The sequence below is a fragment of the Misgurnus anguillicaudatus genome, chromosome 10 (genome assembly GCF_027580225.2).
Source record: "Misgurnus anguillicaudatus chromosome 10, ASM2758022v2, whole genome shotgun sequence".
NCBI classification, from domain to species: Eukaryota; Metazoa; Chordata; class Actinopteri; order Cypriniformes; family Cobitidae; genus Misgurnus; species Misgurnus anguillicaudatus.
The window spans coordinates 12,877,304-12,895,107 of record NC_073346.2 but is presented as its reverse complement, the minus strand read 5'-3'; the positions used below and the strand labels follow the sequence as shown (position 1 = coordinate 12,895,107).

At 37.0% G+C, this 17,804-nt stretch overlaps 1 protein-coding gene across 2 annotated transcripts; it reads right to left on the bottom strand.

Annotated features, from left to right (window-relative positions):
- Positions 1 to 6,440: 6,440 nt before the first annotated feature.
- abhd5a (abhydrolase domain containing 5, lysophosphatidic acid acyltransferase a) lies at positions 6,441 to 16,224 on the bottom strand. Of its 2 annotated transcripts, XM_073871887.1 has the most exons (8): positions 16,085 to 16,211; positions 15,619 to 15,699; positions 15,098 to 15,183; positions 11,408 to 11,787; positions 11,148 to 11,295; positions 7,567 to 7,678; positions 7,267 to 7,453; positions 6,441 to 6,779 (listed from the first exon to the last, which is right to left on the bottom strand). In XM_073871887.1, exons 1-8 carry the CDS (start codon positions 16,153 to 16,155, stop codon positions 6,690 to 6,692), a joined length of 1,155 nt encoding a protein of 384 aa, XP_073727988.1. In that variant the 5' UTR covers positions 16,156 to 16,211; the 3' UTR covers positions 6,441 to 6,689. The 2 variants fall into 2 exon arrangements, with proteins under 2 accessions (XP_073727988.1, XP_073727989.1); XM_073871888.1 differs by lacking the exon at positions 15,619 to 15,699 and having other exon boundaries at positions 16,085 to 16,224.
- Positions 16,225 to 17,804: the final 1,580 nt, after the last annotated feature.

The window sequence follows — 17,804 nt, the reverse complement described above, 5'->3', positions numbered from 1 at the left end:
ATCTGCTCATTTGCATTTAAAGACACACCCAAAATGACAAATTTTTGCTCATTTTAACATGCTATGATAAATTATCTAAACTCCCCTTAAGGATTATTAGTAACACATGTTCAATTTCTCATTAATACAATTATCTAATCAACCAATCACATGGCAGTTGCTTCAATGCATTTAGGGGTGTGGTCCTGGTCAAGACAATCTCCTGAATTCCAAACTGAATGTCAGAATGGGAAAGAAAGGTGATTTAAGCAATTTTGATCGTGGCATGGTTGTTGGTGCCAGACAGGCCGGTCTCAGTATTTCACAATCTGCTCAGTTACTGGGATTTTCACGCACAACCATTTCTAGGGTTTACAAAGAATGGTGTGAAAAGGGAAAAACATCCAGTATGCGGCAGTCCTGTGGGCCAAAATGCCTTGTTGATGCTAAAGGTCAGAGGAGAATGGGCTGACTGATTCAAGCTGATAAAAGAGCAACTTTGACTGAAATAACCACTCGTTACAACCGAGGTATGCAGCAAAGCATTTGTGAAGCCACAACACGCACAACCTTGAGGCAGATGGGCTACAACAGCAGAAGACCCCACCGGGTACCACTCATATCTATACAAATAGGAAAAAGAGGCTACAATTTGCACAAGCTCACCAAATTTGGACAGTTGAAGACTGGAAAAATTTTGCGTGGTCTGATGAGTCTCGATTTCTGTTAAGTCAGAATTTGGAATAAACAGAATGAGAACATGGATCCATCATGCCTTGTTACCACTGTGCAGGTTGGTGGTGGTGGTGTAATGGTGTGGGGGATGTTTTCTTTGCACACTTAAGGCCCCTTAGTGCCAATTGGACATCGTTTAAATGCCACGGCCTACCTGAGCATTGTTTCTGACCATGTCCATCCCTTTATGACCACCATGTACCCACCCTCTGATGGCTACTTCCAGCAGGATAACCGTGTCACAAAGCTCGAATCATTTCAAATTGGTTTCTTGAACATGACAATAGTCCCTTTCACACATACAGTCTTTCCTGGTAATTTACTGGTAAATTGCAGTTAACAGATCATGTGTGAACAGAACCTTTCCGGTAAATCAGTGCTCCCAATTTACCATTAAGACAGGTTGTAAGATTACCAGTAATTTACCGGTAAGCGCTATGTGTGAACGAAAATTATAGGATTACCGGCATTTAGAACGGACGACGTCAGACAGTGCTGACAGCTTCGGGCCAATCATAGCGTTTTAATACAGATGACGCGTTTACCCCCCCACTGTTTACGGACGTTTCCACACACATGCTGCTTGAAAGTTGAGCACACCTGAAGTTTACGTCCACATTTCTTCACCAAAGTCAGTGCTTCTCAATTATTTTCTGTCACGCCCCCCCTAGGAAGAAGTAAACATTTCGCGCCCCCCCCAACTCTCCGCCGCGACTGTAAATAGTATAATTTGTCTATAAAATGACACATCTGCAAAGCATTGTATTCTTATTAACATTAAAAAAAACACAAAAAAAGAAATATCAATCAACTTACAACAAAGAATAACTTTATTAACATTGTTTTTTAGTCTGTAACAGAAAAGACTTAAAATGCATCAATTTGCCTGAAATAAAAAAATCAATCCTTATTTACAGTATATTTTTTGACCGTTTGATACTAAAAAAATTTAATTAAATATAATCAATAAATAATAATTAAAAACTCAAGCGGCTTATCAGCGTGTTTGGGTTATAATGTCTTTAAGTGACGGTGCAAAAAATCACTTCCTGAAAAAGTATTTTTCCTGGGGTCTCACGCGCCCCCCCTGGTGTCGCTTCGAGCCCCCCCTGGGGGTCCCGCCCCACTATTTGAGAAGCACTGACCAAAGTTGTTTAAAACAGCTTACCGCCGAATTGCCGACATCCTTAGCACGCCCTCTGTGAAGCCTAACGTGCAAACAGTAGTGTTGTTAAAAACGCATTTTCGTCTCATTCAATGTTGTTTGGTCATGAGCAACTTCGCGACTGTTTACCACAGACGTGAAAACAGCAAAATGCGGACCATGGATATGAACGACGTGGATTGTTTACAAATACAACACTGAGCTCGCCGCGTGCTACAGGTACTTCCGCTTTCTCAACGAATTTACAGGTATTGTGATACTGATGTGTTATTTATGTCTTACTGGTAAAATAACGGTAGGCCACTGCGTGTGTGAACAGCACATTTTTGTATTTACTGGTAAATTCATTCTGGTAAATTCATGGTAATTTACCAGAATTACTGTGTGAAAGAGGCTAATGAGTTCACTGTACTAAAATGGCCCCCACAGTCACCAGATCTCAACCCAATAGAGCATCTTTGGGATGTGGTGGAACGGGAGCTTCGTGCCCTGGATGTGCATCTCACAAATCTCTATCAACTGCAAGATACTATCCTATCAATATGGGTCAACATTTCTAAAGAATGCTTTCAGCACCTTGTTGCATCAATGCCACATAGAATTAAGGCAGTTCTGAAGGCGAAAGGGGGTCAAACATAGTATTAGTATGGGGTTCCTAATAATCCTTTAGATGAGTGTAAATGGTATTTTGAGCCAAAACTTCACATACGTATTCTGGGGACACCAAAGATTTAAGATCTTAAAAAAGTATTGTGAAATGTCCCCTTTAAGATTGTACAGTATTTTTCAAAGGGTATGTTATCTTAGATGTTTCTCCTTAAAAATAAAGGTGCTTTGAAGGTTCTTCACAGCGATGGCATAGAACAGTGGTTCTCAAACTTTTTCAGCGTGCGGCCCCTTTGTGTATGGTGCATTCCTTCGCGGCCCCCCAAAGAAAATTTATGACCAAACAGTTCTAAAACTTCACATTTTAATCAAACAAAACATTAAATTATACAAAGTAGTGCTGCCTTATTTTTTAGGTTTAATTTCACAGAATTCATGATAAATTAATGTATTTTATAAAATGTCATAAAACTGGGGACCCCCTGTCACCATCTCGCGGCCCCCCTGGGGGCCCCGGACCCCAGTTTGAGAACCACTGCCATAGAAGAACCATTTTTGATTTCTCAAAGAACCATTCAGTCAAAGATGAAGAACCATTTTATAGCTTTTTATAATCTGAAAAGCCTTTCTGAAACAGACAGATTGTTCGAATGTTCTTCATTCAGACAAAAATGGTTCTTCTATGGCACGTGAAGCACCTTTATTTTTAAGTGCAAAGAAGTAAAAAGACACAAATGAGTTTGACATGCAGTAAGAATTTTATCAATGAAATCTCTCTGTTGTATAGGAGTAGCAACTTATAAAAACATGCATTGGTGATTTTTATACAGGAAGTGAAGTTCCTTGAAAGACTATCGCTGTCTCCAGAACCACCTGCTTCTCTTCTATATATATTAGAAGGCGAGAAGTATGTCCGAATTCATAGCATTCGAAAAAATAGTAGGCGAAAAGTATGACCTACTACTTCCGGAAAAGATTTTGGAGTGTGCATACGATGGATACTTTACTATCCCGTGAGCCCCCATAAGAAGTCAACGAAGAAGAAGAAGGAGAGATGTCGTCATATTCAAAAAAACGTCGGAAAGCAGTGACGTGGCTCTATTCAAATGCAAATACATATAGTTGTTCATTGTGGATAAATTGTACAGCATACAGATTAACGACACACTTGTTGTTATGACGATGTATGTCACATGATGTATCAACATGGCGGATGTAGAATGACCAAATTTCCTTCACACTACCCATATTCATACTATATAGAACATACTGAACGTATGGTCGATGAATCAGTACGTACTGTCACAGTACGCGCTTTCAGATGCAGAGTATATCTCTTTAAAACAGTCCAATGTCCGACTTCAAAAGTGGATGGATTCTTCTCATCCTGAAAGTGTCTGCATACACACATAGTGTTAGACCGACAAATCCACAAAGTGCTATCAGACATGTCCATATTGTTTCTTCTCTACTCCATATACTCCATTATGGGCCCCGACAAACACTTAGCAATCTTTTGTGTAGATAATGCATGTGCACTTATCTATACGCTAGTTATCGACCAAACCCTCAACCTACTGTAACACATTAACATAAACGATTTCCATACAGATATCATTTATAATATCTACTCCTACAATCTCACTTTTACATTTCTTGCTTGTCCTACACATCACTGCAATGATTTTAGCAAGTTGCTATGCAGTTGCTAGATGGACGTGGTACACGTCGCTCTTTAATGTGTGGTTTCACATTACTGAAAATCATTTATGTCCGTAGCACACATTGGGTGTTTGTTCAAATCCCTAACCTTAAGTATAAGCTAAGTATAATATTACTAGTAATGCTGGCCTTAGTTATGTTATTTCCAGGTTAAGACATTACTAGACCTTGTTTACCAGTAATCACTTGTGATGCTTTATATGCAGTATTTGAAACCGAATGCTTCATGGATCACAAGACCGTTGAGTGCATTCAAGGCTAAAATGTGCTTTTCACTTTAATTCAACAAAGCACTTTCGGTCATTGGGCATTACCACAAACACAGGAAGTGAAGCAAAGTGTTTCCTGTGGGTTGAGAATAGGGAGTCTAATATTGATGAAGCGGATGTTAGGATGGCCCTTGATGCTTAACTGCATTGACAATATAGTCAGTGAGTTGTATAGACTATATAATGTGTATGTATGGAGGGGGGAAGGTGCAGGGCGGTAACTTTCCTGCAGTGTAACATTGTGCCCTCTTGTGGATATAAACAGACATTATGTACAGATCTTTAGAATGGCCACCATGTCTCCTTCTTACTAAAGATGTGGCGCTCTGTGTCAATGGTTTGTCTGAGAATCCTTTTCACAAGATAGAAATGCCAGACATACATCAAGATCGATCAATGCTCCTAAAGCGTGGACTTTAATCTAACATGTAAATGATGAGCTGGAAATCTTGAGAATGTTCCCCGTCTGCTGTGTCACGATGGTCGCCAGGCAACGGTGTGACCAAAATGAATCATATGATGAGTGTTTCACATGTCCCTAAGGGCAGGGGGCAACAACTCATTGACTGTATTCAAAAGAATTATAAGAAAATATACTTGATGTGCATAACACATTTGAAAAAGATGGACAAAAATATGTTTTATTTAACTAAAAATCTCATTTAAATATTATTTACAAATTCCTATAAAATCATTTAAAATTAGATTTGCATTTTCTAAAGAATAGCACTAAAGCTTTAGCTTAATTTCAGCTTAAATCAGCGGGCTTAATAATAAGGTTGTATTTAGTCACATTAGTAAATGCTTTAGGTCTAACATGAACTAACAATGAGCAATGTAGTTTTTAAATCTTTGATATTGTTAGTTAATATCAATGCAATTGCTCAGGTCATTGTGCATTAACTATTGTTAACAGTTATATCTTTTGATTTAAAAAATGTATTATAACATTAAGATGAACTAAGATTAACATTCATTCAACTTAATTTTTATAATTTACAGCAACTCACACCAACATAGATACAAATACACATCGGAAATATTGCAGCTTATAGAAAGATTTTCAGGCACTAAACCCAACGTTGTCATACAGTTTAAAGGGGACATTTCACAAAACTTTTTAAGATGTCAAATAAATCTTTGGTGTCCCCAGAGTACATATGTGAAGTTATAGCTCAAAATACCATATAGATAATTTATTATAGCATGTTAAAATTGCCACTTTGTATGTGTGAGTAAAAATGTAAAATTTTTTGGTGTGTCCTTTAACATGCAAATGAGCTGATCTCTGCACTAAATGGCAGTGCCGTGGTTGGATAGTGCAGATTAAGGAGCGGTATTATCCCCTTCTGACATCACAAGGGGAGCCAAATTCCAATGACCTATTTTTTCACATGCTTTATGTATGTATGTATGTATGTATGTATGTGTATATATATACACATACACATACATATACATATATATATATATATATATTTAGGAGCATTGATTGGTTATATATATATATAACCAATTGCATGAGGTAGAAAAAAACACAATCAATGCTGTTACAATTACCAATAAATGTTTGTGTGAGTTTATAAACAATAAAATATGAAATCTAAAATCTATGAAAATATTACAAAATTACTGATTTTATGATCACATTTAATTGTGCTTGACATTTAAGTTAATTTAGGTTAACTAAAATCTGTAATAGCTGTGAATTATATTTGACCCAGTCTGTGAAAGCTAAAGTAATTTGTGATTTACTGTTTTTTTTTTACATATCATCCTTCATAATATAATGTACATTTTATCAGCCTTAATATCTTTAATATTGACTGATTAAAGTCATGTCAAAGATTGAAATCAATCATTAATATATTATCCATTCTTTAAACAGTATTTAAATAAAGCTATACGATAAAGCTCAGTGCCACAAAATAAATATCATCCAGTTTTATCACATTGTAATACACGTAATTACAACCTGAGGCGAACAATATTTTAGAAATATACATATGGTTCTTGTACTCAAAATTATGTCACATATAAAAATATGTATTACATTTTAGTGGTGCAAAACAAACATCAGGTTTCCAAATCCAGTTTAGCTTGAATTCGAGATGATCCTGTTGAGCTGATACTGGCATCATAAAGTTTCCCTGATATGTAGATATACTGCATATGCCACGTTTAACTTGACATAGTTCCAGAAAGTAAGGACTTCAGTTTAGTGTTTCACAGATATGAAGTACCTTCTGGTTGAAATCCTCTGGCTGGTCTGCATACACATAGTGTCCTGCACCTCGAATAGCCTAAAAACAACATAAATTAGTTTAACATATGCTTAAAGTACAGGGACATTAACCAAGAGTACCACTGTAAGTAAACAAGTTGAATCATCAGATGGTTGTCATTTTTATTCGGCTCATATAACCTAATTACATAACAAGCCCTCAAAATTTTACTACAGCATAGCAAAACTCGACTTATAAATTCAGTTTTTATGGAGAGGAGGAATTACAAATATTACTTTAAGCCACTTTTTATTCATTTGCTTGCACCATAACAACGGTCCATGTATAGTTTTCAAATATTTTAAGAAAAGGTGACAGCACATATTACATGGCTAAAACAACGTTATTTGGTGTATTTTGGTGTGGCATACAGAAGTCAAGCAAGTGCATAAATGATAATAGAATATTAATTTTGGAGGAAAAGATCCCTTTGAGGCAATATAAAATGTGTATGCCACGTGTGAGTGAATGTCAGTGTGTAGTGAGGGGTGAATGGAGAACTCACAATGATCTCTACATGGGAGTTTGGCCTCATTTCTTTGATTGAATTGCCGGAGTGGCCATCTATGCTGGAGCGTGAGCCATAGATCACAGTAATGGGGATGTCGCTGTGAATCAGGCCAATTCTCTGCAGCATAGGCCTCTTTGCCCAGCCATATGGAATGGTCATGTTTTTAAAGGCTGTTTCACCACTAAAACATGATAATAATAATAATAAACAGTTAGTAGACAGTTACGAGAGCAAGTTTATATATACTGTACGACATAATTCACAGAGAGACAGAGAGGAAGACGGATATGTTACCTTGGGCTTTGAACATTCAGATGGTAGATATAGTCAGTGACTGTACTGTCATTAAACACAGCAGCAAATTTCTTTCTGAAGTCCGGTCTCAGTGTGTGCACAAGTGTGGGACCTGCAGGGCAACGTGAACACGCATATAAAAAACACATTTATCAAAAAATGATGGATCACCTATAAATGTTTCATCCTATCATCCATTCTGCATTGATGTCTCTGTGACTTATGTCTGATTACATCTATTTTAGATCTACTGTAACTATGCCAGGGGATTTCTGGGCATTAAGGTGCAGTATAACACTCTGAAACCAGTATCCGAAGGCCCTACTGTGCATAATAAGGTATATATTTTAATGTGTGTTCCCTGGTTTCAGACCCAATGACCATGTGCGCTGCTAATGCAGTGTTCTACCATTGAGCTACAAGTGGTGGTTTTAATTTATGATACATAAGCACATTAACTATTTTCTCGTCAGTGCTTTTTTTTAAAGTTGCCAGCCAGCATTTTTTATGATTTTCAAAAAAGTTTAATGCCTTCAAGAAAATGTTTGTCTTAAATATATATAAACATATTAGGGATGCTCTGATCGATCGGCCAGAGATCAGTATCGGCCGATAACGGCATTAAATGACTCGATCGGTCCTCGTTAAATTTGCCGATCTCGTGAACCGATCTTTCTGTTTACATTTGTCATCATATGGCTCCTCAATGCGGCTGCAGTTAGAGACCATTTTTACGCAGTGAGAGCATTTTTATAACCCGTGGCTCATGAGCGACGTGCATATTTGCATTTCTCTCTTTGCCTTTACAGAGATATGTGTATTTTTTATGAGGACGCGGTCCGGTCCTAACAGCGCGAGCCGTCTTCACATACCCATCAAACAGCGTATACAACACATATCTATCGCGGACAATTGCATACTCATGTCAAAAGTTTATTATTTGCATGCGTTTTAAAGTTTTGAGCGTTTAAACTTTAATTTTCCTCACAGCTGCTCTCGTCTGCATACACCCGCCGCGCGCACACACAGCAGCCGGTCATCAGTGCACGTGAACAGAGCGATCTCTGTCAAGTCTTAAAGCTACAGCAACCTAATTCATCTCTCAATAAAATCACTCTCTGCTCTTCACTAAAGAACTGTTGTACTTCATACGAATGCGTGTATATTTAATTCATACAGTAAAGACTGTGAAGTGTTTAATTTTCATTAGATTTTACAGACATAAGCCTTTTTAAAGGCATATTAAATTTCTCTTTGCCGAAGAAATATTTGTTGTGCTAATTTATTTGATTCTCTATTAAAACAATAATATACCTATTACTGCAAGTAATATAACAAAGGCAACATCTGTGTTATTACTTTATCTAGAAAAAATGTTAAAAGTTACAGTCATCAAACAGCTTGCATATCAGCTTGAAAAATCGGTATCGGCATTGGTATCGGCCGATCACGAAGACAACAAATCAGTGATCGGTATCGGCCTGCAAAAATCCTGATCGGAGCATCCCTAAAACATATATCAAATAAAAATAAAAAAAATTATTTGTTCTGTTATCACCTCTCAAATATGGGTAGGTTTCTTCAAAAATACCAAATTTTGTGCAAAAAGCTGAGATAATTGCGTTTTTGTGAAGGACTTCGATCTTCAAACCATACATGGAGTTTGATTTGTTTGCCCTAAGGCAGTAATTCTTAAAGTGTGGTCCTCCCAGTGGTCCGCCAAAAGATGACCTAAACTAGGCAAGTGTTTATACAATCGTCACTTATTTAAGTAGATTTTTAATGCACTTGCGAAACTGTGATATCAGTTCTTGCCATTCTGTTTTAATAACGTAAAAATGCATCGGTGGCTAGACCAAAGAGTAGTCAAAAGAAAAGATCAAGCGTCAACTGAAAGCACCTAAAATCCACAGATCTATTAGTTTTGTAATGTACTAGTTTTTGTTTCATGTGTAAAATCCCTGTAATTTCGGACATTAAAGGAATATTCCGTTTTCTTAAAAGAAAAATCCAGATAATTTACTCACCACCATGTCATCCAAAATGTTGATGTCTTTCTTTGTTCAATCGAGAAGAAAGTATGTTTTTTGAGGAAAACATTGCACGATTTTTCTCATTTTAATGGACTTCAATAGACACCAACAATTAACACTTAACTCAACACGTAATTTGCTTGTCATTTTTGACAAGAAAAATAAAAAATATACACTTTTAAACCACAACTTCTTGTAACACTGAAGGGAATACTTTCAGGTTTTTGGGGAAGAGCACCACCTGGTGAATAATAGCGGAAATACAGGGTTGCCGAAAAAACTCATCAATGCGGGGGAAAGAGTTAAAGATGTATTGTGTAATTTTAGAAGAATCTCTTAACAGAAATGTTATAACTATATTATCAGTGGTGTATAAAATCCTTAAAAAATGAACTGTATTGTTCTTTATTACCATAGAATGAGCAGTTTTTATCTACATATCAGTGATGCGCGGATTGATTCAAAATGAGCGGGTGCCTGCAGTCACCAGCAGTTATGAGTCATCCAAAAATATTTTTAATGATATTTGGGTCGCAGTCGGTCGGGACCTTTGAAATAAAGATGCCAATTTACTATTTTAAACTATTACTTCTTTTAAACAATGTGGGGCGGGAAGCGAGTTGTGGGCGGGTTAGTTGAAAACGTTGGTCCTGGTCGGATGCGGGTTGTTTTTACACTGACCCGCGCATCACTGCTACATGTTCCGTGGGCCATTTCCAGCCGCCATGTTTCTACAGTAACCCTAAACAGACAAACTGCTCTATAGTGCACGTTTTGTCACTACGTTGTCTCAGACTCTATGACGATGACATGTTTGTCCTGTGGCGGCTACCGTAGCTTCTCTATGCATCTCAAAAAGGCAGGGTTGAGCCATAGACATTTTATACATAGATGCCTCATAGATTGACGCTGCCTATTGGAGCTGATGTATCAGCGCGGCCGCCATTTTGGATAAGTTTTCTAGCTGCATTTATTTCTACTGACGAAGGTACAGCTACATAACTCCCTGATTTTTTACCTGATTTTCACACGGTTTGGTTACACGTAAGTAACGTTAGTTAAAATTACATAATATTATAAATTATAAAAAAAAACAAATTTGGTTACACGTACGTAACGTTAGTTACAATGGCATAATATTATAAATGATAAAATAACCCAAATTATTGTTCAATCTTATTTGTGAAAGGTAATCCTATGCGATCTGGTATCAATACTGTGCTGGTAATTGCAACCGTAAGCTGCACATAATACTGGCATAGTTGCTAGCTCTCCGTTGACTTGGATTGACTCTTATGCTAGAGTGAGGAGACCCAACCAATATGGCGGCGACGGTGGATTACGTTCCAGCACATTATGAGGCATCTACGTATAAAATGTCTATGAGGTGAGCGGTGGACTGAGCTGTTGGTTGCAATTCTCAATCTCACTGCTGGATGCTGCTAAAAATCTACACAGTGGACCTTTAAATCTTAAATTATCATTTGAACTGCTCGCATTAATACTTTTATTATTTTATTTAGGCTCTCAGACTGGGGTAAATCTTACCTAACGGTCCAGCCAGCCGAAGACCAGCAAGGGGGTTGAATGGTGTCAGCATTGCCCCCAAAGCTTTGATCCACACAGGAATGGGTCTGTCTTGGTCTCCGGGTTCAGGTCGATCTGGAAACCCCCATGGTTCCACCAGAATCAAATGCTTTACCCTAGAAAACAAGCAATGAGATAACTATGCTGCAGTCCATGTGCAAATTATATACAAATGCATTGCATTTTAATGTAATTCAGCTTGAATTATTTCTATTTTCCGCATTTACCCTGGTAGGGTATTTAATTGCATAGGAGGAAGCCAGATATCCTCCGAGGTTATGGCCCAGTAAAATCATGCTCTCCAGGCCCAGTTTCTCCCTCCACTGTTCAATAGACTCCACAAACTGGAGCTCAGCCTCCCGGGCATCCGTGCTGAAGTGAAATCTGCTGCTTTGGCCAAAGCCCAGCATATCAAGAGCATAAACCGGCCTTTGCTGAGAGAGAGAGTCCAGGTTCAAGGCCCAAAGTCCCACACCTCCACCAAATCCATGCAGCAGCACAAGAGGGGTTTTACTTTCCATGGGACCCTTAAACACCAATGTCCACAACATGTTGTTGTCAGATATGTTGACGAACTGTTTGAAGAACTTGCTTCTGATGTCTGATAGGAATTAAATGTAAAGAGAAAGAAAGAAAAGTTTCTCCATTATTTTGATACAGTAATAATCTATATTTTAAACTGTGCCTATTTTTTCAGTTGCAGGTGTGCCAAGTATGTGTCTGTGAAGTTTCAGCTCAAAATACCCCACAGATCTTTTTGTTTATAGCATGTCCAAAATGCCCCTATTTGGATGGAAGCAAAAATTTTCTCATTGTAAATGCAAATGAGCTACTGTTTCTCACTACCTTACCAAAATGGACAGTGAACGCTTTCAGTTAAAAATAGATCTGATTCCTGTGAATACATAGTAGTACATAATAGTATCTGACTATTGAGATATGACAATGTACAGCTTGCTGAGAAAGGAAACTTTGGTAATGTAGGGCTGTCATGGTGCTGTCAAGTGATTTACATGTTAAGTCAACGCAAAGACGTGATAGACATCCTCGCGAGTTGAAAAATCTGAACTTTGGTGGATATTCGCGCCGCATTAACCAATCAGGAGCTTGCTCTAGTAGTGACGTGATTACGACGTAGCGAGCTGAGGCAGAAATACAAAAAACAATGGAGGACAAAAACATCGTCGCTGTATGTGGACACGCAGAGCTGTACAACACATCTTCATACTTTTATAGAAAGAGGAATAAAAAGAATCTTGCTTGTAAGAAAGTGAGGAGGTCGAACAATCTGGTAAGTTGTAAAAACACTCTTTACTCAATTGAGTGAGTTAACTCAAAATGTTCAAGGGTCCAACTACACGCACAAACAGCGCGGTTTATTCGCTTCTTTTGCTTCTGGTGTGAACGCACAGTAAGTCAGTGGCCATGGTCTGTATCAGTGTGATGTCACATTAACAAGGGAATCAAAACTGCATAACTAATGAGACTGCATTGGTTTAATGGGGATAAAAAAAGGAGTGGGTGAATGTTTTTCATTGTAGGGTTGTTCACACATTGCCAACATACATTTGCGTAATAGGTGCCCGTTTAATATTTTTGTATTAGTGCAAAATCATTGTGGACAGATAGTCATTTTACTTAAGTAATGTAACTTATTTCGGAGTGAAAAAGATTACTGTATATGACATAAAGTGTAGGGCAGGATTTTAGCCATCAGAAATTACTTTTAGTAAAGACTTTTAGTAACTGTTTAAAACCCAAATGGAGTAAGAGCTGAATGCAAGATTTTAGTGGATTGTGGTCAATTGTTCCCATTGAGAAACATTAAGCATCAACTTCAGCATCTGCTTCTGAATATTTTGACATCTCAATAATCATACTTTCTTGATCGCATTATTTATTGCTGTAACATATAGTACATATTTATCAACCAGCATTAAATTAATGTATTATTTATTGATAAGATTTCACAGTGGCTTTGCCCACTGCAGTCATTTAAAATAATGCCTTGATACAGCTTTGTGAAGGTATTATTTAGTTTGCATTAAGCAGTCGGCCAACAGCACAAGCTATGCAACTTCAGCCAAAAATGAACTTAAACTTAGAGGTAGAATAAATTATTACATTGTGAATAAAAATACACAGATGTTTTAATATAACACTAATGAATCATGCACATTATCCCCATTAACATTTTACTTAAAGTTATTACTTAAATTGTTGTTTTGTACTAACTTCATTCATTTATTTACAGAGGCAGCTAGAGCTGTCACGGTTATGAAATTTGGCTGATGGTTAATTGCCTGATAAATTGTGACGATTTTTGCGCTGGGCTGTTTTAGGGCTTTGGCCATTAGGGCTTTTAATTGTCTGGGGGTTTTTTTTTTTGCTTTGACTTTTGCAAGGTTTATCTGGAAGTAAATGAAGAGTTTCGTTGCAAAACGAGATAACCACAGTTTTTTTAATTGTTCAGAAATCTCGTTTTTTGGTTGTGCATTCCAATTAATTTTAATTCAACTGCAATTGGTTTGTTTTGATTTAAACCTTCATAACTTAAAAAATACAGCTAAGTAGCACCATAAAACAAAATAATAACATGATAACATAATAATAAACATGTTTTGAGAAAAAAGTAAAAAAATTGATTTATCTCGTTTTGCAACTAAACTCTTCAAATATTAATACAGATAACACATATTTAAAAGTAATCAGATACTGTCTCGTTTATTCAGGCGCTGCAGCTCCCCCTTGTGTTTTTTTGAGAGATGTGCAATCATTGCGGTGATCGAAAATCACCGCGATGAGGTCAAACAATCGCGATGAGACGATTATTTAATCATTGTGACAGCCCTAGAGGCAGCTACAAAATGAGACTCTCTTTTCAGTAACTTCATGTACTGCATTGAGTTTAAAATACACTCATCTTACTTATCAAAACACATATAAACTACGATTTACAGTAAGAGTACAGTACATATTAATTCACCTAAAATAATTTAGACATGATAATTACACAGATTAACAGATTATCAGTCAAAATCATTTTGCAAAGACTAATTTCTAAGTATTAAAATGTATTTCATGGCGCATATAATACGTGAATATTATCTGTACTTTGCCTCTCTTCCTAAAAATGTCGAAAGATGAAGTTGGCAATATTTTTGTATGCAACGTCCAAACAATGGCTTTATGGGTCTGTTTTGAACATATTATGAATTTTGGAAACAGATTTATGGTAACACGTTACAATAAGGTTGTATTTGTTAACAATTAGTGCTTAATGCTTTAGCTAACAATTAACAAATTACTTCTACAGCATTTATTAATCTTAGCTCATGTTAATTTTGGCATTTATAAAATCAAGCATTGTAAATGTTAACATTAATTAATGCACCATGAACTAACATTGTTAACAAAAACATAAACAAGAATTTATACATGCTGAAAAACTATATTGTTCATAATTCGTTTATGTTAGTTAATATTGTTTACTAATACAACCTTATTGTAAAGTGTTAGCGGTTTATTTCATAGTTTCAAGTTGTTAATAAATTTCACTGTTGCACATTTACAAATGTTATTTTTTTACAGCTGTATGCATTGTTTAGTTTGTGCACCTTGTATGTGATATTTATGATTTCTTGTTACAATGTTTGATACTCAAAGTAAAAGGTAAATATCATTAAACATTTGTGTGAGCCTATTGTTAATGTATTTTAGAGATACAGTTTCAGTTACCAGCGTTTATGTAAAACAAATTCCATGTCTCTGCAAAACTAACATTTTAATGAAATATTAATTGAAATTTAATCGAAACCTTATGAAGAATGTATATGAATCGTCAAATGGGTCGCAATACCTAGCCCTACTGTACACAGACAAAATACAGAGAAACAATGGTGGTTACTCACGCTGTAGCATCCTCTCCTCTGCCTCCTTCAGTTGATTTTGAGATGTTGGGCACCAGGATGGCAGCCAATTGGTTATCCACCATGATCTACAACACAACTAAAAGTAAGCATCTCTCAGTAACTTACAACAGATGACAGGCAGCTGGGAGGAAACCATGGAAAGCGTAAAAGACAAACAACTGACCACCAAAACAATGATCAAACTTAAAAAAGAAACATTAAAAAGGCAAATGTTCTTTTAACCCAGTGACAAGTAATACATTGGTTACACATGGTAAACTTTACAGACCCCACAAAACCAAAATTTGAATTTTGTGGCTTCAAGTCCTTGTTCATTATCATCTACTGTACTGTACTCCTACAAGGTGACACTTTACATTACATTGCCCATGTGTATAAATATGACACTAACTAGATATACATAGAGTTAGACATATGGATGACGAATGTTAAATTCAAGTAACATATGAGTTAGTTAGCTGGAGTTAGTAGTCTGTTAAACACTGCTGGACACAGATTACCTCACTGTCTTGTCCAAGAAACTGAAAACATTGAAGAAGAGACTATGAATACCGAGAAACATCAGTACACGCTGTGTCAGTCTAAAGTCAAAAGAATCAAACACACAGTGAATCATCACGCGTTATTACATTTGTATTACAGTCTATTAAAGTTTTATTAGGCTACTAACTAACGTTATGTGGGGACTAGGAAGATTTGACAGGTGCACGTGTCGTTAGTATTGTATTGTATTGTGATTGTAAGATTTTTTTTAAAGTAACATAAAACTTTTAAAAGTATAATTTTAGGTTTTTCTGATCGTCACTTGTAAACAAACAGTTCACTTAATGGCGTACAGTTTACGTCAATACAACTCGCGTAAACAGAAGAAACAATTAACACACTGATAACCTGTACCTTGTTAATAATAATGCTGGGGGGGATTTTGTAAGTTAGTCAAAAGTGTGTTTAAAGGGTGACTCTTACCCCGTGTCCGCTAACACTGCCTGATCTGCCATGACTCCACCACCACACTTGCTGTTGTTCTTCTTTGACATTCGACTGATTCAACGGGTCAGTATGTCCGATTCGTTTACACCGATTCGCGAATCAATTTGGTAAAGTTACATGTCGTAGCATAGGGCGAATCAATCCAGAGTGATTCATTGAAAAGAACCGGGTCGACTTTGATTCAAGCATCAGAACCACGTGACTTAACGTCATATGTAAACCCCAGATCGAGACACCCTAGCTATTTTAATGCCGTTTATTCATTAGTAATTTTTACTGTACGCATATATCTGTAATTTATATATTTTCTTTCAGTTTTGCTGGTTTAAAACAGGTATTTAAACATAATGGCATGTTCACTGTGGGCGAATGTGCTGATTGAATTCGCATTTAGTTTAATGTCTGTAAATATGAATAAATCATTCTTGATAAACCACTCACAGATGCATGCATTTATATCTCAGAACTGTGGATTTTTGCAGCGGTTGGGTGTGATCAAATGTGCTGTACTTCATGCGAAGCTGCGCAGATCAACATTATGACAAAAACCGCGAGAGCGATTGGAAATCACAGTTTTTAAATCGCTCCCGCGGTACTTTGATGTCACAAAACGAACAGTCTGCGCAGCGCCCCGTCGTAAAATCAAGGGTGTGTCATGTTGAAGTTTTGACACATGGCATGGCATCTTACGCACAGAAGCTAGTGGCACGTGCCACTACGTTTTGTGGAACGTCCGGTTTCCATCTGCTCGTACCAGTGGCTCGTCTAGCGGCACTTCCGGTGTGGATCATGCCTCTCCTTTTAGTGGCTCGTCGAGTGGCACTTCCGGTGTCCAGTGGCTCATGCCACTGTTTAGTGGCTCGTCGAGTGGCACTTCCGGTGTGGATCATGCCTCTCCGTTTAGTGGCTCGTCGAGTGGCACTTCCAGTGTCCAGTGGCTCATGCCACTGTTTAGTGGCTCGTCGAGTGGCACTTCCGGTGTGGATCATGCCTCTCCGTTTAGTGGCTCGTCGAGTGGCACTTCCGGTGTCCAATGGCTCATACCACACCGTTTAGTGGCTTGTCTACTGATACAGGTCAATAAAACTTAGGTCTGTTGGATTGAGGATCTCGATGCTCGTTCAACAAGGGATTGTATGATCATAATTCATAATTTAAGTATTAAAATGTAAATATTTAAAATGGGAAGGCAAATATTTTATATTTAATAAAGTACAGCATTTGTCTGAGCCATATAGTATGTTGTATAGTACAGTATAATACTGTTAGTTTTTAATATAATTTTTCTAAATGTATTAATTGTGAAAATGTAGTCTGTGAGTGGCATGTTTTTATGTAACCAGTGCCAATGTATTTAATTAAAAGTGTCATTTATAAGAATCTCGCAGAATATTATAATATTTTTTTCTGCAAAGTACCGCATTTACACACATGCACGCCAATAATTGTTGAATTATTTCAAAGTAGCAAAAAGGATTTTTAAGTAAGCTCCTACAGAATACAAATTATTAAATCAAACACATTTTTTTCCTTTATTTTATGCATTTCAATGGATCTGCCTACAGTATGTTTTAAGAAGGGGTCAGGTTTTTTTACGACGAGCCACTAAACATACTGGCATGAGCCACTAGACACCGGAAGTGCCACTCGATGAGCCACTGGTACGAGCCAATGGAAACCGCAACTGCCACAAAAC